This window comes from Phocoena phocoena, chromosome 6 (genome assembly GCF_963924675.1).
Source record: "Phocoena phocoena chromosome 6, mPhoPho1.1, whole genome shotgun sequence".
Classification (NCBI taxonomy): domain Eukaryota; kingdom Metazoa; phylum Chordata; class Mammalia; order Artiodactyla; family Phocoenidae; genus Phocoena; species Phocoena phocoena.
The window spans coordinates 61,760,117-61,784,073 of record NC_089224.1 but is presented as its reverse complement, the minus strand read 5'-3'; the positions used below and the strand labels follow the sequence as shown (position 1 = coordinate 61,784,073).

Here is a 23,957-nt window from a genome sequence, read left to right as displayed (position 1 = left end):
CACTCAACTTTTATCCTAAAAGCTTGCCTGTGAATTATTATTGCTCTTCTCCAGTTTTTAAATTTTAAAGAGTTTTTTCCCCTTTCACTTCGAGTATATCAATTTTACTGAAGCCAAGACATTTTTCTTTTAACGGTAAACCCTTAAGAGTTCCTCAATTTTTTTTCCCTAAAAATATTACTAAAATATTATATTTTTAATATTGATATTCACAGCTGAGCAATTAAAGCAGATTTTGGTTCCTATTTTTATTTCAAAAAGTTGATTACAAAGATATAATATTAAGTATAATTAAATTATGATAAAGGCAATTTAAATATATTTAACACATTAAATATAAAAATGTTTGTCACAGAAAATCATTTTATGAAGCAATAAAAATTTGTAGATTCAGTGAATATATTAAGACTACATATATTTTAAAGAAATAAAGCATGTATGCCATTACCTTCTAAATATCCTTCAACTACTCATAAAATCCAAATAAAAGGATATTTTCTGCTCAATTTTCCTTGTCAGAGCTGTACAGAAAACCTTATGATTTTTAAAAAAATTTAACAGGTGAGCAAACAGATGCAACTTGTTTATTTTACTTTATTCCTACTCTTAAAAATTTCACCACTGCCAGAAACTCTATTGGCATATTTACAATATTTAAATAAAAATTCAAAAAACTGCATAAATCTTAGCAGTAAATAGTTTCCTTTTTATCATCTAGGCAAAAAATAATAATGAAACTTTGGAAATGCAAATGCTTTAAATAACTTACTGCTCAGTATTAATGTAGTAGCAGGCTGACGTTTAGAAGAAAACTCATGGTGGTGATGCTGTTTCATTTCGGGGTTCCATTACATGGTAGCCTTCATTTCAACAACTGAAATGTCAGTGCCACAGGGAATGTAAAAATAAAACTTGTATGTTTGTATACTGTGTTTATATGTAAAACATGATGTACTGGTCTCTCTTGCCTGCTCAAATAATGTAAATAATGTTAATTTAAAAACTCATTTATTGAATTCACATTAGTGAAAAGATGTATTAATTATCCTTAAGTTACTTTGAAAGGGAAACCTTTCCCTTTGCTTCTGGATCTATTTAGCTGCCTGACACCTCTCCCAAATACAGCACCTATAAAGGTAAAACAAATGTCCAATAAAGTTTGTGACTATTTTTCAGCTGTCCCTTTACTGATTTCTGAACTATTCTTATTCCAATCTCACCCCATCCTGCAGCAGGTAATAAGCATGGTAGATTAACAGCAACGGCTTTGGTGCCAGGCTGCTTGGTTTCAGAAACTGATTTTACAACCTAGTAGACTCTGTGTGACTGTGACTGGCTCTGTGTCTCATTTCATCATCCGTAAAATAGATTAAAAATAATATTCACTCACAAGTGAATATTATTCTTTAAGTATTCCTATATCCCTTTAATTTTCCTTTACAGCACTTATCAGAATTTATAGCTATGTAGTTATATGAACATTTAACAAATATGTATCCCCTACTAAAATATAAGTTCCTTGAATGCAGCATCAAAATCCATTTTGTTCATCACTACATCCTAAACATTATAAGGTTTGGTCTAGAGTAGATGCATAAGAAATATTTGTTAAATAAATGAATAAATTAATCTTAGAGATAAGTCTGAGAATCAACAAAAGTGAACACAATTTGCCCAAGATTATACTACCATAAATGACAGAACTGTAAGTAGAGTTTAGTTCTTCTGACTTAAAGTTCTCCATTATTTCCAGGCATTAAATCTTCGATAACACAAATCAAAGAATCACGCAATTAATATTACGTAGGTTCTAGAATGAAAAGTAAAAGTACAAATCAGAGAGAAAAAGAGCATCTAACGTAGTCTGGGGGAAATTGGGCCTCCTCGAGGAACTGATATTTAAGACATGAAGGAGTTAGAATGGGCAAGGAGAGTCATGCAGAGGGCTCCAGGTAAAAGCACAGTTTACACAGTGGTCCAATGATGAGAAAAGCTTGGTGAATAAGAATAGAGAAAAGACTACTGTGATTGCAGCAGAAGGACCTGGAAGAGGGAGGGTGAGGTTGATCACAGAGACAGGGCCAGATCTTATACCAAGGAAAGACTTTTCTTCCTTAAGTAGAAGAAGAAAAAGCCACTAAAGGGTTTTAAGTGTGGATAACACAATCAGGTTTGCATTTTCATAAGATGATACTGACTGCACTATGGGAAGTTTGGGAAAGGGCAGACTTAGTAACTGGTTGGATATGCAGGTCAAGACAGAAAGATACATAAAGATGATGCTCACATATCCAACATGATCTACAGGGAGGGCACCATTTACTGAGAAAGGACCATTCGTAGATAGATCAAGAGCTTAATTTCATTAAGGGTATAATAAATTCTCAATAAATAGTGACAATTATTATTGTTTCTCTGGTGGTTGTTACTGATGATTGAAAACCACTTGCTGCAATTGAGGGTAATGGTGATTTTTATGGATTTCAATGGATTTTGGCCTGCGGTGTTGCTCCCATTATATACACAGGCACTTCCGGACTTGAGGTTTGGAAAGGGAGGTCATTTACGGAGCTAAGAATGCAGCTGAGGCTTGACACATGAAAGTCTTTTTTACCTCCAATCTCATTTCTAGGGTAGGCTTAGGATAACACGTGAGAGATGCATGAGAAAACAGCCTTCCTTTCCCTTGAATTTCCTTCTCCTTTTCCCAAGAATCAAGAAATTTTAGACATGATAATATGACCATGGCCAACAGGTCTATAATGGCCAATTGGTCTACGAGGCATCAATGTTTTAAGGGGAGATCAAGCCTGTAAAATTAGCTTTACTTGGCCTTGGCTGAATAATGGATGAGCATAGACAGCTCAAAGGATTTTCCTATAAATTGGGTAAGGAGATAGTAAGCAAAGAAATCAAGATGTATGCTTAGATCTTTGATCTTAGAGAAGGTATTTATTTATACCTTACTTTCTGATCTAGACTTTATTTATATTATATCTTTGAATCATGTGGCAATCTGTCTTATTCATTTACATTGTTTACTATAGTAAAAAAGAATGTCAATTAAATCATTAGAATGATTAGTTGGCAGTATAGACTATATAAGGCCATTTTAATACTGGTGAGCCAGTACTGCTTGTATTAGCATATGAGGAGGTTGCTAAGTCTTCACACTGTGTCACTGGCTCATGGCCACAGGCTTTGTTCCCTAGAGATGCAGGGGAAACAGAGATCACGCATCAGGATTAGCCACATGGTGTTAATGAGAATCGCTGTTTATCATTATCCTGGTTATCCTGTTAAAGAAGTCCTGGAGCATATGAGGTAGTTGCCAAATGTGTTAAATATACCAAAAGGCATGTCTATTTCAGAAGTTTTGAGCCCTGAGTTAAAAAATTTTATCGTCTTTAACCTACTTGCCAACTGGGCATTTTGCAACCAGGCATCTATAAGAGAACTAAGGAAAGAGGCACTGAGGGGAACTCAAATCTAAGAAAAGTCCAGATTGTTTTGGTCAATGATGAGGTCCTGCCTGTAAGTTAAAAGCTAAAATGAATCTTGCTTAATCTCACATACACATAATTGGCATCATTTAGGCACAATCACCATTAAGAAACATACAAACACATATAGATCAGCATACAGCAAGGGATTTTAAAGAGGGAAAGAAGAATATTTTAACCAACTTTCTGAATAAAAGTCACATGTATTTTATTTATATTAGAATACTTATAAAGGTCCTTGAGGTATTTTAATATATTTTTAAATTTATACCTTTATCATCATATTTATTAAACTAGGAAAATCATCTAATATTTATTTTTACTTTTTTAATTTAAATAAGCACACACACATAGCTTAAAAGTGAACATGTCTTCTTGACTGCTTTGGGCAGCAATATGTAACATTGCCTAACCTGGCATAATCCAGCAAAATCTGGATTCAATCAAAACCCAGTTCAATACAACAAAGTGAGCCAGGGCTGAATCGTTTGTGCATGTGCATCTATCCCTCATTATATTAACCAGCCCTTGTGTATATTAACTTTAGCATTTTAGCTTTACGACATGTTGAAAATACATTTTGACACTATCCAGAAATTAAGAAGAAGAGAATTTTTTTCCTACACCTTTAGTGATTAGGAGCATGGGTATGAAAATCAGACTGAATATTCAAAACAGGTCTCCACTGTCTGCTAGCTATGTAACCCTTTAATCTCTCTGTGTCTTAGCTTTCTTCCTAAACCTCAGATTCTCATCTGTAAACAGGATAACGTAGCACCTATCTCAAAGAGTTGTTGTATGTGTTAAATGCTTTATTATACATAAGGGACGTAGGACTGTGTTTGGCACATAGTAAGTGCCCCCAAAATGTTAGCTACCAGTTTCATCATCATTGTTATTATCCTTCATTTTGTTCTTGGGCACCTGGAAAAAGAGTCTACAAAATACATATTTAACTTTTTCCTCTGAGTTCCTAGCCCTTAGCCTTATGAGAAGCATCAATCTTTCTTATTTTCCAGTCAATAAGGATGTTTTTTAAATTGAAGTATAGCTAATTTACAATATTGTGTTAGTTTCAGGTATACAACAAAGTGATTCGGTTATACATATATTTATATATGTATATATCTATAAACTTTTTTTCATTTCTTTTCCATACAGTTTATTACAAGATATTGGATCAAGTTCTCTGTGCTATATACAGTAAAACCTTGTTGCTTATCTATTTTATATATGGTAGTGTGCATCTGTTAATCCCATACCCCCCAATTTATCCCACCCCTGCTTTCCCTTTGGTAACCATAAGTTTGTTTTCTATGTCTGTGAGTCTGTTTCTGTTTTGTAAATAAATTCATTTGTACTATTTTTTTTAGATTCCACATATAAGTGATACCATATAATATCTGTCTTTCTCTGACTTAACTTCACTTGGTATGATAATTTCTAGGTGCATCCCTGTTGCTGCAAATGGCATTATTTCATTCTCTTTTATGGCTGAGTAATATTAAGGATTTTTTAAAGTTCAGTGATTCTCAAGATCTTCTTTTACATAGACACCTTTATAGCATATTTAAATATTCCATGTACTTTCACATGATATAATCGACAGTTTTAGAACCTTTGACTAAGAAAATATGTATGAACAGAGGGATTTAAGGACCCCCTGAAATAACCACACAGGCCCTCTGGGGTCCAAGACTCATTGGTTAGGAACCGTTGCTTTGACGATTAATACATTTGGATTAAAATAAAATTCAGATCTTTTTAGAAAGCCCTGTGGGTCATAGCTCTTTTAGCCTCTCTTACCTCACCCATGACAGCTATGGGTGTCTCTCCTGTTGCCTGAGCAACACGGTGTTCTACTAAGTAGAACATATACTCGTCGTAGAGCAGACGGATCAGGTGGAAGGAGCCAAAGCTAGCAGCACTGCGTAGGGTTAAGTCCCGAATAACCATTGAGCTGTTCCAAGAGAAAAGACACATATGCAGCCATTGTTAGTGAGCAGGATTAGAGTTCAATCTAATTTTCCTCTTAAAAGAAGTTAGAGGTCTAAAAGATTGGTATAGCACACAACCTGCCATGGAATAATTTCACTACTGAAAGCAGTTGGCTCAACTCTTTCAGAGTGGTAAATAGGTCAACTTCACTGAAACTTGACTAGATCCTTATTAGAGCTAGACAAGTATTAACTGGGAAAAACCATTTTACTGTCATAGGCAAGTCTTTTGATTCTATTAAATTCACAAAGGGGTCAGAATTGAATAAAAAATATTTTTGGAAGGCTGACAAATCATCACCATAAGAAAAAGCAACTCAAAGTGAAGGTCTTATTGATGACGCGTAAACACTGTGTCAGTATCTCTCAATGATAACGACCTCTGGGGTACGCTGTGAGAAAAACATGTATTTGACCAAGTTTACAAAATATACTAAGCAGGGACTTCCCTGGTGGGGCAGTGGTAAGGAATCCGCCTGCCAATGCAGGGGACATGGGTTCTGTCCCTGGTCCAGGAAGATCCCATATGCCTCGGAGCAACTAAGCCCGTGAGCCACAACTACTGAGCCTGCGCTCTAGAGCCTGTGAGCCACAACTACTGAAGACCGTGCGCCTAGAGCCCGTGCTCCGCAATGAGAAGCCACCGCAGTGAGGAGTCCGCACACTGCAACGAAGAGTAGCCCCCGCTCACCACAACTAGAGAAAGCCCAAGCACAGCAACGGAGACCCAACACAGCCAAAAATAAATAAATAAATTTATCTTTAAAAAAGTGTGTATATATGTATGTGTGTATATATATATATATACACACACACACACACACACACACACTAAGCAATGCTCCCAAATGTGGCAATGTAGAATGTAGGCGGTTATGTACAGGGATCCCTGCAAGTTCTGTTGGAAGGTAAGTTTATTAAGTGATTCTAGTTCCTTACTGATTTCCATTAAATTAAATTAAGGTGATTTTTCCATTAGAAATAGCATAATAAAATCAATTAAGAAATGCATAACTTTGAAAAATATGAATGTTTAATTTATAAAATACCAAAATCTGAACCATATTATTAATGAAATACTAACAATACACTCTATTATACTCAAAATGTAAGTGAATCAAAATAAAATTTTGGCCTCATTGAAGACATGTCAATTATTAAGCTTGTCCATGCACTTCAAATCTCTTTAATATTTCTATCTTAGAATCAGGGTAGGATGTGTGTGTGTGTGTGAGTGTGTGTGTGTGTGTGTGTGTGTGTGTTTCTCCTCACTTTCATTTAGTGTCCTTTTCTAGAGATTTCTGTCCTATGCAAACTAAAACAGGCATTATATTCTCTGATAGGAGGAGATAGAATCTCACAAATGTATGGGCTGATATTCCTAGGCCTTATTTTGCAATGAAGAATTGTAAAATGCCAGACAGATGGAAAAACAGAAGACTACATTTCTGTTTCATTTTCAACCTTATTTATATAGAGGCTAGTAATATATCAAATTCTACACATTCAACTTGGCAAGTGACAGATCATCCTTGTACATCTAAAACTCTAAAGCCCTGGATCCTGATCCTGGCTCTTCATTAATTCACTATCAATCTCAAAAAAAAAATCATTTCCATGAGAGTGTTTTTCCTTTTGGGTGAAAGTGAAAGCAGTACTTTTGGTCTTACCTAATTTGCGTGATGATTTCAAGGACAAAATGTGTTAAAGGTTGTGAAACAGACTTATGAATGAATAGAACAAGACTCAAATATAAGTGATTATGATCCTAATACACAAAACAGGAGGAGCTGAGCTTCTGACTCTCATTTGGCTACGGCAGCAAGAACAGGTGTTACTATATGATGACGGCAGATGTCTCTCATTCTGTGGATCTATTTACTAAACAGAAAAAAAGCATGGGTTTGGAGTTAGATCCATGTTAACCACCATGTGATCTTGATTGTGAGTATGTCATTCAACATTTAAAGGTTCAAGATTAGCCTGAGAGTCAAATGAGATAATGTACGTGAAATCTTAAGCAAAACTACCTATTACTATACTATTCCATATGTTGGAGTTAATAATATACTCATTATCATAAAAAGCAGTACTGGTGAATGAGTCCTTAGAGTCAAATACTTTAATGAATACCTTAAGTTTGGAACTCTATAAGAGAATCACTAAAAATAAATTAACACTTTCACTTATATGTCAAAGATATAATGACAAAATTCTGTTATAATTCGATGCATGCTTTTCCCAAAACTCAGTAACACATCACCTATTCATAAAAATAATTATTATAAATTTAATAGCTATTGAAATTAAACTTTATTTTCCTATGGAACAAATTTTAACAGGCAGAGAATCCTCTACTTTAAAAAGAAAAAGCAAAAACAACATAAAAATAACAATAAAAAGTTGCCTAACATTTTTACATATATCCAAATTTGATCATGTGAAGTAAATAATTTTGAAAAATTAAATAATATGGGGTGGAATATTCACTCCTAAGTACACATCTCTTGCTGAAGAAAGACAGCAGCTATTTAAAATACAGCCTGGAGAAGACTAATGGCTAACAAGTATACAAAAATATGACTAATCTTATTCAAAATTAAAAGAAATGTAAATTAAAGGTAAGATACCATATATCATCTATTATACTATAAGACATTAAAAGATCAGTGTTGGAGAGGGTATGGGGAAAGAACTCTCATTTGCTGTTTCTACAAGCATAAATTCACAAAACATTTACGAAGGGAAATTTGGCAACACATGTCGAAACTAAAAATGCACAAATGCTTTCACCTAGTAGTGTTTTCTAGTTGTTGTTTTTACAAAATACAAGCAGGCTATCTCTCTCTCTGACAATGTTTTTTTTTTTTTTTAACATCTTGATTGGAGTTTAATTGCTTTACAATGGTGTATTCGTTTCTGGTTTATAACAAAGTGAATCAGCTATATGTACACATATATCCCCATATCCCCTCCCTCTTGCGTCTCCCTCCCACCCTCCCTATCCCACCCCTCTAGGTGGTCACAAAGCACAGAGCTGATCTCCCTGTGCTTCCCAGTAGCTATCCATTTTACCTTTGGTAGTGTATACATGTCAATGCTACTCTCTCACTTTGTTCCAGTTTACCCTTCCCCCCTGCCCATCTCCTCAAGTCCATTCCTGTCCTGCCCCTAGGTCCATCAGAACCATTTTTTTTTTTTTTTTTTAGATTCCATATATATGTGTTAGCATATGTTGTTTTTCTCTTTCTGACTTACTTCACTCTGTATGACAGCCTCTAGGTCCATCCACCTCATTACAAATAATTCAATTTCGTTCCTTTTTATGGCTGAGCAGCGTTGCTTTACAAAGCTGTGTTAGCCTTCGCTGAACAACAAAACGAATGGGACATACACATACAGATATCTCCTCCCTTTTAGACTTCCCTCCCATTTAGGTTATCACAGTGCACTAGGTGAGTTCCCTGTGCTATACAGCATGTTCCCATCAGTTATCCATTTTATACATAGCATCAATAATGTATATGTGTCAATCCCAGTCTCCCAATTCCTCCCACCCCACCCCTTTCCCTCTTGGTATCCATACATTTGTTCTCTACGTCTGTTTCTCTATTTCTGCTTTGCAACTAAGATCATCTATGTCATTTTTCTAGATTCCACATATATGCGTTATTATACAATATTTGCTTTTCTCTTTCTCACTTCACTCTGTATGAACAATCTCTAGGACACTCCCTAGGTCCATTCACGTCTCTACAAATGATCCAATTTCATTCCTTTTTATGGCTGAGTAATATTCCATTGTGTATATATATATATATATATATATATATGTGTGTGTGTGTGTGTGTGTGTATATATATATATATATATATATATATATGTACCACATCTTCTTTATCTATTCCTCTGTCGATGGACACTTAGGTTGCTTCCATGTCCTGACTATTGTAAATAGTGCTACTGTGAACACTGGGGTGCATGTGTTTTTTTGAATTATGGTTTTCTCTGGGTATATGCCCAGTAGTGGGATTGCTGGGTCATATGGTAGTTCTATTTTCAGTTTCTTTAAGGAACCTCCATACTGTTTGCCATAGTGGCTGTATCAATTTACATTCCCACCAACAGTGTATGAGGCTTCCCTTTTCTCCACACCCTCTCCAGCATTTACTGTTTGTAGATTTTTTGATGATGGCCATTCTGACTGGTGTGATCACCTAGCAGTTCTAATTCTAGAAATTTACACAAATAAGCAAAGATAGTTTTAATTGCAGCAATATTTATACTGGTGAGAAAATAGGGGGCAACACTAAATATCCATTTGTAGGATACTAAGTAAAAAAAAAATGGTTCATTCATATATGTAAATTTATATAAAAGTTTAAAGAAATGAGGGAGAGTACACACATAGGCAGTAACTTGGAAAGATGTCAATGATATAATGTTAAGTGCAAGAACTAAAAAGTATAATATGAGCCCATTTAACATAGAAACTATCGATATAATTCTTTAAAAAAATCCTATCCCTAAATAAATGGGAATGTTTAATACTTTATTATAAGCATCGAGATAGCACACTTCATTAAAATAGTATTAGTCACCTTAAAAAGTACAAATTTATTTCAATTTATCTGAAGATAAATGTGCAACTTTATACAAAGATAATCGTTACAGTATTTTTTATAATTGTATCACAGGACCAAAAACCACCTAAATGCTCAAGAATAAGAGACAAACGGGATGTTTAAATTATGTATGAGACATACACAAAATGAAATATTGTGAGGACATTAAAAAGTATGTTTCTTAAGATATGCTTAAGGTACAATGTTAAATGAAAAATGTTAAGGGAAAAATACAGATAATAAACTCTGATAAACAACTGGATCTCAATTTTATATAACACTGAAAGAAAGCATTTTACCAGTAGTTATTTCTGGGTAGTAAAATTATGGATGATTTAAGTTTATTCTTTTTATAGTATTTGCATTTCCCAGATTTTCTAAAGTGAGTATATACTAATTTCATAATCCAAAAATTGTTTGTTTTAAAAAGAAGATATTCATTGTAACATAGAAGAATCGTGGGCCGGTTGAATGTCAATCAATCTTTGCAGGGATAAATATCACAGATATAGAATGAATTATATGTATATTTCAAAATTCAACTTTTAGGGCTTTATATTATATTTCCCTTAAAATAATGTAAATGACTAAGAAGAATATTCATACTGAGTAGCTTTCTGATATTATTAAACAAAATGCAAAGTCAATTTTTTTATTCCAAGAAAATTCATACTCATTCATTCAATAGATATTTATTGTGTTCCTACTCTGTGCCAGGGTCTTGTTCTAGAGCAAGTCAGACAAAAATTTGGCTTCAACAGAGCTCACATTCTAGTAGGACAGACAGCTGATAAAAACAGAGTAGATATAAAATATAAAGTTAGGTAGTGATTAAACCCTATGAAAAACAATAAGTCACGTTAAGAGATTGGCGAGTGATGGGTGCCGGCACTTTAAGTTAGGGTGTCAGGAAAACTCTTTTTGAGGAGGTGATATCTTGAGCAGAACCGAGACTGAAGTGAAGGAGTGAGCCGTGTGAACATGTGAGCTTTCCTGGCAGAAAGGAGAGCAAATACAGAGACTGAGGCAGAACTATGTTTGTTTTATTCCAAGGACAGCCCAGAGGCTAGTGTGGCTGGAGGACGTGAGCAAAGAGAATACACGGTGGGACCTGGAGGTCACTAGCAGCTGGACCATGTAGGGTCTTATAGGCCATGCTAAGGCTTTTGGATTCTATTTGACAGCTGGGCAATCACCGTATTTCAGCATAAAGTACACATGTAATAGTAAATTCTGTTGGAAAATTAAAAAAAAAAAGGGTGCTGACCTTCAGTTATAATACCTAGTTATTTTTAAAAATACTGATAAGCATGCTAAGAAATTATTGTCATATGTTTAGAAAAGAATCAGTTGAATTATATTATTAATGCTATGTCTGCTTCATGCTCTCTGTGTTGGGCTTCTGCCCTACAAGCCAAGTATCAAATGACACAATTAACAGTTTAATTGGAAACCTATTGTCTGATTCAGACTTCTGTAAGATATGTTGCAAAATTGACTCCACTGAATTTCATGTTGCTAAGTTACCATGAATTCAACTCCTTTTAAAATCAGAGTTATAAATGTTAATTATTTTATAATGGATGAGAAATACCTTTGTGTATTTATCTCTATAACTCATGGTGTGGAAAATGAAACATATCCCCAAACACATGATACTCAATCCACCTCTTTATGTATTTGGGGATACATCACACCCTTCCAAAGAAGAAAGATGAGAACGTCGCACCTGTGACCACCCCCCCCCCCCCACCGTGAACTCTCTTCTCAAACAGTGCTTATAGCTGATCCTGAGAGTATTACTTTTTGGAAGATTTATATATTGTTCAATTGTAGGCAAACTAGGTTCTCTGTGCCCCCTTTCAAGTCACTGTATCGAAGCTATAAATTTCATTTTTAAAAATGGGATACTTGGTTGACCCTCAGGGTGACCCTGAGGAATTCTGTGTTCCGTTATCCACAAAACACACAAGCTGAGAAATGGCCCACTTAACTTCTACATTTCTGCCCAAGAAAGGTGGTGATATTTTTTCCACCTCTCAGGGAGCCAGCAGTAGTCATTCAAAGCCAGGTTAGGCAAGGAGAGACCCCCGTTTGGAGCAGAGGGTGTTTGCAGCAACATGTCAACTGCTGCTATCATGATTCCCTGCCAGTCCATTTCTTTATTTGTATGCATATAAATATATACACAGAATTTTAGAAATTATGAGATTAATCAACTTCAGAAAATGAAGGGTTGACATATGTGACTGCCAAATTCTTTTTTTTTTTTGCCAAATCTTATTAAAAAAGCCAAAAACATTAAAAAAAATACTCTGTAATTCTGCTTCTGTTTGTGAATGCAGTTTTCATTACTCAATATGTTCTTATGCCTTGGTAAAAAACAGGTCAAATTTTAGAGGCTCTTAAGTTTCTAAGTTATTGACTTCGCCTACCAGCAGGAGGTATGCATCTGTCTGAAAATGCCTTTCCTTCTGTGGCCCTTAAGTATACGCCTTCAAGACTTCTTGAAATGAAAATAATAACCATAATAGTGCCTAACAATAACAAGCCAACTATCCCCAACTGAGGGAGGACAGAAGGCAGGCAAGTGATGATCTACTGGGTTTGTATATCTGCAGAGAACAAGAAATACAAGTAAGTAATTTTCTGTCAAGATACCTGCAACAAATCTCTGTGGAGACAAAGGCTCCGGGAGTGTATTTCTAAAATGATATCAACTAAACATAGAAAAAGAAGTCCTCAGGAAGGAGTAAGGGCAAGTCTGATGTAATGACATAAGAAAGCAGTAAGAAGAAAAAAAAAAAACCCTTGCTTTTTTCTGATATAGAGGATGCATTCTGCTTTTGGTCATATAGGTTTTGGAACAACAGCTAGTATAACTGCTGTTTCATCATTAATGAAGCACATATACCATCTATATGATTTTCTGAGGAAAAAAAATGGATGAAATCAACTTGCAAGCAAATGGGAAAATATCTGAAATCTTCTTAAGAAATGTTCCCAAATTAAAATTTTGAATTCTACTATTAATACTACTATTTCTACATCTACTTTGAGAATACTGTGATAATGTTTTCCAAATCTTCCCCATATATCAAAGGAAAACTCATATCATCAACACATTGCTCACTGATACCCAGATCTAAACCTAGGACTGGCTTTAATGAAGCATATCAGTGGGTCGCAGAGTTAGACAGCACCATAATAAGGTGCTTTTCAAATCATATGGACTAAAAGCACTAAATATATGAGAGACAGAACCGTGGAATTATTCCGTCCCCAAAACAAAAACAAAACAACAACACAAAACTGGTAGACTTTCTTTCACTGCATTTAACCCTGGGCTAGACACTAGATAACGGTTTTCAGGATGTAAGGATAATTTAACTCCTAATTAAACATATACAGTGAATCTACACCTCTACTTCAGTTTAAGAAATAAGAATTGGACCAAATCAGTTGAGAAAGAAAGAAGTCACAATAAAAACCAAGCAACTACCATCATAATTAAAAGATCTCTGGTTCCATCTTTATCAAGGTGGTCAAAACAAGATGGAAATCCTGTAATTTGGGCTTACTGGGTTCAGAATTTCTACTAGTCTCTAAACTCTGCTACTTCTTTCTATACCTTCTCTCCTCACAACTGCTTTGGACTCACCACTGAGGTCCAGATGATGACCATAGGGTACTCATAGCCACAGTCAGTGGTATGTCCTGTAGTCACTACTTTGATAAGCGCATGGTTGCACAGGAACTAAATTAGGGACTGCCTAAACCTCAAAGTAGACATGGCTTTTCGGCCCGAGCCAGTGAGGCCACCGTTATCTAAAGAAGCAAAGAAATGAACTCCCATCACAAGAATAAATTCCAGGGTCAAAAATATGACTTATGTAACTTAGCTTAAGGAATGGAACTCTGTCAATTCCATCCTATGTCATATATATAGTATATATGCCAACTCACACAGGTTCTGTTTTTTAACCCCTGGTGTAGACCTATGGTCAATGGTTCACCCCAACATTTGATATTATATATCAAGTAATCTTTCTCTGCTGGGGTTCTTCTATGTCTAGAAAAACATACATTTACATATATATATATATATATATATATATATATATATATATATATATATATATCCTTTTAGTCAAAAAGTGATTCACTTTGTATTACTAGATTATTCGATACTAAACTGGCTATGCATTAGAATCACCAGGAGTAAGCTTTTTGAAAAAAAATTTCTGATTATCCCTACTCCTAATCACTACTTTCTAACCACCACGATTTTGATTCAGTAGTTTTTGGGAGATACCTAGTTTTGTTTTGTTCTTCTTTCCACTAATTCTGAGGTGCAGCTAGGTTTGAAAACAACTGTAATTGATCAAATTAAGAAATTAACTAGGTGGTTCTGAGTATGCATCTGAACTGCCTGGATGATACTTTAAAAAGCACAGATTGCTGGGCCTCCCCTCTGCAGTTTCTGATTCAGGTACATTTTGGGGAGGGGTCTGAAAATATGCATTTCTAATGTGTTTCCAAGCAATAGTGATGCTACTGGTCTAGCGAACCAGTTTGAGAATCCCTGAACTAGAGAAGAAGAAGGGTGGTGGTAAGGGCTCAAGAAAGAAGACTAAAATAATACACGTTTGCCAGAAGGAGGACTGTAGTCCTTTTCTGACTGTTGCTAAACATCTTATCTAGACTGGGATCTCAGATGTTCCCATCTGAGAACTTCTAGGGCCTTGAATAAGAGCCTTTCTTTTCCTAGCAGGAATTTTATTTCCATAAGCTTCCTGGTACAATCCCATGATGCTGTAGTCATGAGTTGGGTTGAAGATAATCACAACACGGAGTTTCTGCAAACTAAAGTCTTCCTTTCTTTGCTTTTTTTCTGAGAAGCATGTACATACATAATTGCAGAATAGGAAAAATTGAGACGATACCTGTAGAAAGACCATTTTAGCAGAAACTGCCTGGCAGCTTTAGGAAAACTGGGTCTTCCTTCATAGGGTTTCAGTGCTTGCATCATCACATTGTCAAGCCATGCAGCCCACTGCTCCAGGGTGCTCTGCTGCTGAAGAGTCATCTTGAAGTCTGTTTCTAGTCTCTGAACCATGTTGTCATCACACTGACATACCCAGGAAGCCTGCTCCTGGGACAGCACACAGAAAGCAAAGAAAAAGTTCAACTCAGCACCTTTTCATTGAGTGTCAGCACACAAACCATAGGCAAAAATGGCAAATTATATTGAAAGCGTAAAACAATTAAATGAATTAAGAAAATGAAGGACTACTTGTCAGTTATTAAGGAAACTAACATCGCCTTTGTGCATGAACAAGTGATGTGACATAAAAGCATGACTTGGTTTTTCTACATTAACTAGTCTGTGTGAAAGACTAAAATATATGATTACTTAAGAAAAACAGGAGCCTGAACCTACAGTATGAGGCGTCTTTCTTTAGTTTTTACTCCCTCTCTTTTTTCTCCCAATCAGATAAAACTTTAAAGCCAATTCATTTGAAAAGATTTAGCGTAAGTCAGATGGATAAATAGATTCAATTGGCCAAAAGTGGTCCCTCAGGATTAAAACAAAAACAAACACTGAATGATACAAGGTAGAAGTATATGCTATATGAGTTTTATGGATAAGAAACTGAAGTCTCAAGGGCTACAGAGGCAAGGCTATGAATGCAAATTAATTCACAGAACCGAAAACAACAACAACAAAAATACTGTTGAGAAAATGTAGGAAGGCTACCTGCCAAGAAATTTGATCACTATAGTTTTCCTTCTGGTTCTGACAGGAAAGTTTCATGTTTGGTAACAGCAATGAAAACAGGAACTTCTAAAGTTAATTTTCAATGGCTGCCATAAGTTTTACAATGTTTCTAGTGCTATGTTGTATTTTAACATTAAAAAAACACTATACTCTTAAGGTCAGAATACAATTATTTGGTAATATAATATCTGAGTAAGGACATGGATGATAACATAGGGCCTGAATCAGCTAAACTGACTTCAAGCAATTCATTTAATCTGCGTGGGCCTCATTTTCCCCAAGCATAACATTAGAGAAATGAAATGCGACAAGAATTTTTAAACTGGGTTCACTGTGTCCAGATAATATTTTCACAATAGATTTCTGTGGAGGGGTGTCTGTGAAGGTCCTGATTCTATGTCTAAAACATTGTGAATATGTATGTATTTTTCTGAAAAGTGTCTACAGCTTTCAATCTACCCGTTCTCAGAGGACACATTTATTCAAATCAACCATTTCAACTAAATAAACCCCTAATCTCTACCCTCTGGTTCCAGCACCTCTCCTGGCCCTACAGACTTTAAGAGACATTTCAACTGGGAGGTACTTCAAATATAAAATGCCCAAACTCAATTCATTTTATTTCTTCAGGGAAACCTAGGGTTTCTTCTACATTCCCAGCTGACGATACCATCTACTATCCTTCTTTCTCTTATCTAATTAGTAATAGTCTTTCCGAATTTACCTCCTAAATATCACTTTTAAGTATTTTAAGTACACACAATGATTATTAAAAATTGAAAATACAAATAAACAAAAAGGAACAAAATATTAAGAATATCTAAAACGCCAACATTAAGAGATAACTACAACATGCTAATAACTTTCAAGCTGTTCACATGTAGTATATACATATGCATGTATGCTTATGTACATGTTATTTTAAAAGAGGATCATATTATACATTTTACTTGATATTCTGCTTAGTTTCACTTCAATATATATGATAAATGACTTTCCATATAGGCAAATGAGGAGCTATATTTATTGTTCAGTGACTGAATTTGCTTCAATGCATAAATATTCCATTATTTACAAAACCAATTCCATATAGTTACACATTTATGGTCATTCCAATTTCTTACTATTAGGAAGAATGCTGGAATTAGCAATCTAGTAACTACACCTTTGCTTACTTTTGTACTTTTTTCTATGTAATAGGTTTTTCAAAATACACTGTTAAATGACTCCCAGAACTTTTATATCAATTTAGGAGTCCAGAAGAGCACCCAGGGAAGAATTTATGTCTCAAGAAAGGATAGGGGAGGTTGTTTTCGTTTTTTCATTAGTGGCTAAGCATTTTTTTTATTGTGGTAAAAAACACATAACATAAAACTTATCATCTTAACCATTTTGAAGTGTACAGTATAGGAGTGTTTACTATATGCTCATTACTGTGCAATAGGTCTCTTTTTCATCTTGCAAAACTGAAACTCTATACCCACTGTGGAAGATTTTTTTGTGCATTGGTAAGAGGCAGGAGGAACTTACTGGTATCCTTGGAAGATTTTAATTTCATTTCTTAACATAAATTCAAACTCACTGCTTCCTAGGAAGTTAGTTCTTGCCAAGAGATAATGATAATCTAAAACTAAACTTAGAGAAATAAAGCCATAGGACATTATTCTGACTTTTCAAACTATATTATATTTCATTTTACTACTCTTAAGATTGAAAATATACTAACAATAGAGTACACTGTAATTACTCCTGTGAAGTATATTCCTGTGAAGGAGTTTGGATATTTCAGTTCTATAGTGGAAAAAGGTAAGGATGAAAATTAAAGATATTATTAAGTTGGAAATAAATTATCTCCAAGATGATAAGGAGTCAGTAGCTTCAAAATCAGAATGCCTTTTAAATACAGAAACACAAGTATATGCAAAAGTTAGGTTATCAGGTCAACCAACCCAAGTATATTTAGCCCATACTGTATTTGGAAAACTATCCATTTACACAAAACAATTCTAAAGCAATACTATTGTAATGCTATCAGTTAATTAAAACAGAAAACCAATTATACGGCAATAGGAAAATTATCCTGAATGCATGAGTTAAAGATTTAATTAGAGAAGAATGAAGTAATGAAAGAGATTTATGGATATCCTGAAAGAAACTTAAGCTCTTAGAGCATTAAAATATTGACACTTACATGTGATTTCATTGTTTTAAATTAAAGTTCCCTTATTACAAGAGCATCACCCTATATGTCTTACGGTGTCAGTCTTAACTGAGGTTAATCTCGTAGGGGCAGGGACTTCCAAATGAACAGGAGAGGGTGATGAAGGTGGAATGGGAGGCAGGAGACTGAAAACCAGGTAAAATGTGGAACAGAAGAGGAAAGAAAGGAGTTAAAGATAAAATATGCTAACCTGAGAAAGAGATTACATATGAAAATGAACAGAGTTGTGAGAGGTAAAATGTAGGGGGAAATGGAGGGCACACCACTGCGCTCATGGTCCTCTAACGAAAGGAAGGAGGTCTTGGAGGACAGATACTTAAGCACACAGGTTTCAGCACTAATAACTGTCATGCGGACCCAGAAAAACTTGGTAGCTGAGAATAAAGGAAGAGAAAAGGTAACCTCAAAGTCGGTGAGTGGGGGATGAGTAGTAGTATAGATGTATAACTGACCATTTATACGCAATAATGTTGCCAAGGCTGGCGTTTATAACCAGGAAGAACTCATTTCTATACATACTTCATAGGATTCAGACACACAACTATACGAATGAAAATAATGTTAAAACAGAAAATTTTAAATCTTTCTCAGATATTATTAGGAATAATTCTTAAATATATTTTCGGTTATTAAACTTAAATTACTTTTTGAAACTAGAAGTTGCCTTACCATTTCTACTCTTCTTAAAGTACTTTTAAACATATCTTTTCTGAATGAAGATTTGAAAAAAACATAACAGTATACATTTTAAGGCAAAAATATATGAACTCTTCATATTCCCACTAAAATCAGTTAATGTAAATTCCACTGAAATATGTAAAGTTAATGGATTTGTAAACGTGAGACAGTTTGTTCTTGTGGAGCTTACATATTTGCATGTGTGTGCGTATGTGTGCTTGTATATATAAAAATATTTACGTAGATCTAAGAAAAACTATACACATTAGAAGTTTAAACCCAATTCATGAAAGTCAGAATGAACTTAACTAATTAACGACACCCTAAAATAAATCAAACCCAAATATTACTTTTTGATATATTTTAAATGATAAAACTAGTCCAGAATTGTAGATTAAACTTTGTAGGAAATGGAGTAATAATTAGTTTATCTTTAAGCAACGCTATTGTTTTTTAAAACAGTTTTATTGAGACATAATTCACAGAGCGAACAATTCATTCATTTAAAGTATATAATTCAATGGCTTCTTTCAGTATATTCACAGAGTAGTGCCTCTATCATCACAATCAATTTTAGAATGTATTCATTTCTCCAAGAAGAAACCCCATACTACTCCTTATCTATCACCTCCCAATCCCACCAGTCTACAGGACTTAGGCAACTACTAATTTACTTTTTGTCTCTATACATGTATTTGTTCTGCACATTTCATATAAATGGAATCATGCAATGTACGGTCCTTTTTATCTGGTTTCTTTCGCTTAGCATAACGTTCATCTCTGTTGTGGCATGTATCAGAACTTCATCTTTTTATTGCCCGATAATATTCCATTGTGTGGAATATCACATTTTGTTCACATAGTCATCAGTTAACGGACATTTGAGTTGTTTCCACTTTTATGTGGTTAATATGAATAACGCTGCTGGAACACGCATGAACAAGTTTTTACCTGGACATGTTTTCATTTTTCTTGGTAGGTACCTAGCAGTGAAACTGCCAAATCATATGGTAACTCTAGGTTTAACCTTTTGAGGAACTGCCATACTGTTTTCCAGAGTGGCTGCAGCACTTTGCATTCCAATCACTAGCGTATAAGGGTTCCAATTTCTGCACACCCTCACCAACACTTGTTTATTATTTGTCTTTTTTTTTTTTTTTTTTTTTTTTGCGGTACGCGGGCCTCTCACTGTTGTGGCCTCTCCTGCTGCGGAGCACAGGCTCCGGACGCGCAGGCTCAGCGGCCATGGCGCGTGGGCCCAGCCGCTCTGCGGCACGTGGAATCTTCCCGGACCGGGGCATGAACCCGTGTCCCCTGCATCCGCAGGCGGACTCTCAACCACTGTGCCACCAGGGAAGCTCTATTATTTGTCTTTTTGATAATACCCGTTTTATTTTTTGATAATACCCATTTTAGTGTGTGTGAAGTGGTATCTCGGGGTTTTTTATAGATTTAATTAATTAATTAATTTATTTATTGGCTGCCTTGGGTCTTCGTTGCTGTGCATGGGCTTTCTCTAGTTGCAGTGAGCGGGGGCTACTCTTCGTTGCAGTGCGCGGGCTTCTCATTGCGATGGCTTCTCTTGTTGAGAGCAGAGGCTCTAGGCGCACAGGCTTCAGTAGTTGTGGCTCGTGGGCTCTACAGAACAGGCTCAGTAGTTGTGGCGCATGGGCTTAGCTGCTGTGTGGCATGTGGGATCCTCCTGGATCAAGGCTCGAACCTGTGCCCCCTGTACTGGCAGGTGGATTCTTAACCACTGCGCCACCAGGGAAGTCCCTCAGTGTGGTTTTAATCTGTATTTCCCTGGTGGTTGCTGAATGAGTTTTCTGGTACTTTATTGGACATCTGTATATCTTCTTTGGAGAAATATCTATTTAGATCTATGCCCATTTTTTAAACGAGGTTGTCTTTTCATTGTTGGGTTATAATACTTCTTTTTATATAGTCTAGATATAAATTTTTATCAGATATATGATTTGCAAACATTTTTTCAATACTATAAGTTGTCGTTTCATTTTCTTGATGGTCTCTTTTGAAGCACAGAAGTTTAAAATTTTGATTATGTTCAATATTTATATATCTTTTGTTGCTTTTGCTTTGAGTGAGCCATGGACTGTTTTTTTATTCATTGGTAACAATTAGCGTCATTATTTTAGTATCTGAAATAAAATACTTGTTGGGATTCCATAATAATATTCCTAAAGTAGCTATTTTTTACGTGTACTTTGATGTACAAGTGAGTAGTTTCATCACTAGGTTAAAAAATTATTCTTTCATTTTGGATGATCAAAAGAGTCAGATATGTTACACCTAATTCTTTTCAAATAACAAGTATTTACCAGGTACCTATAGTAAACTCTGAAATAGAGTTTCAAGGTGGGCCCCCCCTTTTTTTTTTTTTTTTGCAGTATGCGGGCCTCTCACTGTTGTGGCCTCTCCCGCTGCGGAGCACAGGCTCCGGACACACAGGCCCAGCGGCCACGGCTCACGGGCCCAGCCGCTCCGCGGCACGTGGGATCCTCCCGGACCAGGGCACGAACCAAGGTGGGGCACTTTTGAAAACAAATTTCTCGTGTGCGTGTCACGGTGCTATGGGCTTTACATATTACTAAATACTTAAACAGTAATCTAAGATATGTGTTATAAAATGGAGAAAGTAAAGCCCAGAAGAGTTAAGGAACTTGCCCAAGACCCCACAGCTAGTAGATGAAAGCGTTTCATCTCCTGCCTACCAAACTTCACTGACTGTGGTCATCATTACTCTATTAATCATTCAGCAAACCCTGGTGACATATGTTGCGATCTAGCACTATAAATATTAGCAGACTTTAACCGCAAAACAGAGGAGTAAAGCCATAGCTGAGTAAAACTCTCCTCTTTCAGGATATTGTGAATCTAGATGTGCCTGTGAATTGATGTAACTTTGAAAAGAAATATGATGATCCTAATTAAGAAGAAAAAAATTGGATACTTTTCATTAAAAGACACGTTTTGAAAGAAAACAGAGTACCTGGACATTGGCAAAGTCGACACGGTTGAGGTCATTGAGCATCTGGTTGATCTGAGAAGTGTTCTGAAGCACTGCACGAGCTGCCTGGGCCAGGTGATTGAGCGACGTGTATCTTCGCAGAGTCTGGGCAAAGGCACTTACAGCTGCAACCTGTAAAGAAATCCAATTAAGTTGGGATTTTTTTTTCCCCCTCCAGTAAAAGAAACCACTGCAATCTTCAAATCTTTATTCCCTTGCCAAATTTTAAATGCTTCCCTCTGATACTTATTTCAAATTCATTTGGTGAGAGAGCTTACTTGTAAATTATAGCATTTAAACCTCTAAACCAAGTATTACTTTCCTTTTGAGTAGGCTGAGGTCAAGGCTAAAACAAACTCCCACATTTTTCGACATCTGAGTGCACCATTAATTAAACCAGTCTTGCAAGTAGCTACTAATCCATAGCAAGAAATGATTTAGTCGAGACAAGTAGGAAAAATGTTGATTTTCATTTCTTATTCTCTGTACGACAGTCAACTACAAACTAAGCAAATAAAATATTTTTTCCTTTTACTTGGAAAACCACACTATCCAGTCCCACTTTTTAAACTGGATTAAAAAACATGCTTTTCAGAGCACTGTTATTAAGATTCACTCTTTTTACCTTTATTTTATAGAGGTGAAATAGGAGTGGGTAATTCTGAGGTGAAATAAGAACACTCAAAGACTTTATTAGCAAATACATAGCTAATAAACTTATCGGATACAAGCAACTCTTCAGAATTTGAATTTCTGTAAAAGGGCTATCCAGAAAAATCTCCATTTGTCCTTCAAAATGTACTTTCCGGCCTTCTCCATTCTGCTCTGTGCCCAGGAAGACTAAACTGAATAGATTACATTAACTGCCTCTCTTGCCCTTTGGCTTCCAGTTGGGTTTGGCCAATGAAAGGCACTGGTAGGAGACTGAAGGATGGAAGAAAGTAGTCAAACTATTAATTCCCTCACAACCTCTGCCCTCTCCTTCATAAGGCCACAGTTCTGGAGGAAGGAGAAGATCTGATGCCATAATCACTTCTTTCCCCTTCAGACCTAGGGATGGGCAGGCTTCCCACTATTTTGCTAGTCCTGGGGTGCTGTACCATTCCTCCTTGGTTTTCTTAACTCTTTTCACACGTTTAGAAACAGACGCTTCTTAAACTCTATTCAATTATCCTCCCCTTTGGATATACCATTTTTTTCCTGCTGAAACCCTGAACAAACTGGGTTATATTGAAAGATAGCAAAGCTAACGACAAAGAAAAAGTCTAGGTAAATATCTAAATCTCATGATCTCATGAAAATTTGTTACTTGAATAGCAGATCTAATGAGGACTTTAACATATTTACAGGAATGACATTAAATTACTATGGGTATATAACAAGCAATTGATTGCACAGTCCGTTGGCTGAGCGGTAAAAGGTGTTCCACAGGCCAAAGGATGCTCTATCTTGATAGTGAGATGTTTCAGGACCACGTGGAACTTGGGGGACGTTCACATACCCCCAAAGAGAGTATTTCACATTTTCCCATCTCTGTGGTTTATACTAATCAAGGACATATCACGTGCCAGGCACTGTGTTAAATGCCTAACATACATTACCTTGCTCAATTCTCATAAACATTCTATTAGACACATGTTGTGACTTAGGGAGGTTAACGATCTTGCTCAAGGTTACACAGAAACTACAGTACAGTGGTGGGATATGAATCCAGGCATTTTGATAATAACTTTCAGTCACAACCTCATTATGCTGTTTCCACTGTCACGCTAGATCATCTTTGTTGATTAAATGCTCAGCTGAAAAAAGGCTGCATGTCCGTGAGAGAGGAATAGCAGAAGGCACCTTCCTCCAAGGTAAACCACCCAAATCAACTCTAGAGATCAGTGAGATGGCCCATATTGCAGATGGATTGCTACCAGATCCACTTTGATGACACTGGGGCAGGAGGTACTTTTAGCTGTTTGAAAGTATTGTTATAACTATGACTGACTTTGCAAGTTGGAAAACATTCCTCTGACCATCATAATCAAATAGCACCTCCTTTATTTGCCCACCTGAACGTGGCACTCTAGAATAGCACTACCATGGAGAGCTTTCTGCAATGATGGAAACTCTCTACT

The 23,957-nt window shown here is 35.8% G+C and overlaps 1 protein-coding gene across 2 annotated transcripts in view; it reads right to left on the bottom strand.

Moving 5' to 3' along the window:
• Nucleotides 1–23,957, bottom strand: part of RFX3 (regulatory factor X3) — a 157,136-nt gene that overhangs the window by 16,678 nt on the left and 116,501 nt on the right. For both annotated transcript variants that reach the window (XM_065878684.1, XM_065878685.1), the window contains exons 12-14: nucleotides 21,817–21,966; nucleotides 15,072–15,280; nucleotides 5,310–5,463 (exon numbers count right to left, since the gene is read on the bottom strand). In XM_065878684.1, the coding sequence (XP_065734756.1) occupies nucleotides 5,310–5,463; nucleotides 15,072–15,280; nucleotides 21,817–21,966 (513 nt within the window). The remainder of the gene's footprint in view (nucleotides 1–5,309; nucleotides 5,464–15,071; nucleotides 15,281–21,816; nucleotides 21,967–23,957) is intronic.